At 43.8% G+C, this 2,047-nt stretch overlaps 1 protein-coding gene across 1 annotated transcript; it reads right to left on the reverse strand.

Annotated features, from left to right (window-relative positions):
- Positions 1-83: 83 nt before the first annotated feature.
- Positions 84-2,034, reverse strand: LOC105002646 (protein furry homolog). The gene is made up of 2 exons (XM_010859439.1): positions 1,069-2,034; positions 84-506 (listed from the first exon to the last, which is right to left on the reverse strand). Exons 1-2 carry the CDS (start codon positions 1,258-1,260, stop codon positions 276-278), a joined length of 423 nt encoding a protein of 140 aa, XP_010857741.1. The 5' UTR covers positions 1,261-2,034; the 3' UTR covers positions 84-275.
- Between the last annotated feature and the right edge of the window lie 13 nt (positions 2,035-2,047).

Here is a 2,047-nt window from a genome sequence, read left to right on the forward strand (position 1 = left end):
TGTTTTATAAAAGTCATGACAAAGAACATCAGTTTCCCTGTCTCAGCCATCTGAGACATTTGTTTTGCTGTTAATCAGCAGTGTTTGTGCTCTCTGGAAAATGCAAAACGTTTCATCTTAAAAGGACCTCAAATCAAATCTCTTTCAACCAACAAGAAGATGGTTGCTTAGGTCTTTTGAGAGTAAAGCAACTTCAAAACCTAGGCTCAGGGGCACTAACAATTATTTCATAAAAGATAAAGATAGTCCCTCCACTTATAACCTGCTAAGAATGCTCAGAAAATTGGAAATACGCTTTTTTTTGGAAAGAAAACCACAACCAACAATTGCCAAAATCTCTTCACCTTTGAACCCTCAGAAATATGAAGATTATTCATATCAGGCAGAGCAGCATCAAAGCTAGCCATCCTGGTGTTAAAGGAGTGAGGGTCAGCAGGGGTCAGATCACAGGCGGTCGTGAGTGATTCCATGGGGTTAGTCTCCTCCGAAGGGGAGAGATTCATGATCTGTCGAGAAAGCAAAGGAAACATGTCGTGTGACGTTCCCATTCTTTACAAGCTCTGATTACTTTTTACATAAGAGTACAAACCAGTGTACAAGCTGGTTGCTAGTGGACAGGTACTAACTATTGAACATAGTAATACATACTTCCCTGTCATTAGAACTTAAACACCGCAGCTGGCAAGGCCCAGCACTGTAAGACACAAAGACCCCTTCTCTTTCCAGATAACCCCAGCAAAATGTCTTATTTCCTCAAACTTCAGATGTTGGAGGAATTTTTTTGTTTTTTTAAAGAAAGAGTTCAGCATAATAAGTTATTTAAGGAAAATCTAGGCCTGAACAAATCTGATGGCATTCAGGGCTGATGAAACCCCTAGTGCTTGTCTCCATTTGCACCCTCCAAAGAAGCTGGTTAGAATCAGACAGACCCCACCCGACAGTCTCAGATTTGAGTTTGGCAGCTGTGGGAAGTTTCTTTAGTTGCAACTGGAAACTGCCCTGCTGCCTGAATGACAAAGAGCAGTCTCCCAGTTTCTTGGGAAGAAGAGGTGGAGAGTTCCTACTTACGAGGTCAGAGTGCTCCAGGATCTGGCTGGTGGTGAGGTCCTCCTCCTCAGAGGACTCGTCAGAATCCTCGTGGTTCATTTTATTGAGGCTGGGAGAGCTTCCTGAGAGCTGGCGCTCCTCCAGCAGCTGCAGGTCACACTTGTCCAGACTGTCCAAAGAACGCCTGCGGACTCCCCAGTTGAAGTTGTCCATACTCTCGCCCTGAAATCACACCGTCAGCTGCTTTTTAAGGCCAGAATTCTCCCACATGTACAGCTTCACACATCTAATCAGTCATAGCTTAGCATCGATATTTTCATTATGAATTCTCAAGCCCTCACCTCATGGACACGGGCACCAATGATTTTGCTTACGTGTTGTGAAGAGTAGTAAACAGCACACTGTTTTCACCTAAATACATGTTAAGTCACAGATAGATGTGATCATACACTCTTCTTTGGCACAGTGGGTAACACTGTTTTACAAGTTGATTTGGGAGTACTCTTAAAGAGCCATGTTAACAAAAAGCTATCAGAAAGAGACTGTTAATATCAACAGAGGTGTTCCTTACCTACTCCCTGACCCCCACTGTTTAGTACTGTTGTCCAGAGAACAAAGTAAGGGCTATGCTTGTGGCACAGTCCACAGCTTCTGGGTATTAAGTTGAAGAGCATTAGGTACACATTCCAGCCTGTTTCTGCCACAGCAGTTTTCACAGATAAAATGCAGAGTTAAAGAGTGTCAGAGAGCAGCTGGGCACAGTCAGACGATCATGCACGATGCAGAGGCCAGAGCAGCAAGGCTTCAGTTTTGCTTTAGGCTCATCTTTAAACAATTGTCCCAACACAGGAAACAGTTCCCTCCCTGGACCTGGAAGGATTGACCTGGTACCAGGGACTGTTGCTGAATTGTACATATGTGCTGAGAACTGGGCTAAGCGGCAAGGTAGAGTGTTACAGAAAGATTCCAGATATATCTCAGGTTGTCTCTACAAATTATC

Source organism: Bison bison, unplaced genomic scaffold (assembly GCF_000754665.1).
Source record: "Bison bison bison isolate TAMUID 2011002044 unplaced genomic scaffold, Bison_UMD1.0 scf7180017610065, whole genome shotgun sequence".
In the NCBI taxonomy this organism is placed as follows: domain Eukaryota; kingdom Metazoa; phylum Chordata; class Mammalia; order Artiodactyla; family Bovidae; genus Bison; species Bison bison.

Bases quoted from the DNA above. Each gene is read 5' to 3' on its own strand.
- LOC105002646 (XM_010859439.1), bottom strand. From the start codon at position 1,260: ATGGACAACTTCAACTGGGGAGTCCGCAGGCGTTCTTTGGACAGTCTG. The intron at 507-1,068 runs GTAAGTAGGAAC...CTTTCTCGACAG, and splicing joins TCCTGGAGCACTCTGACCTC to ATCATGAATCTCTCCCCTTC.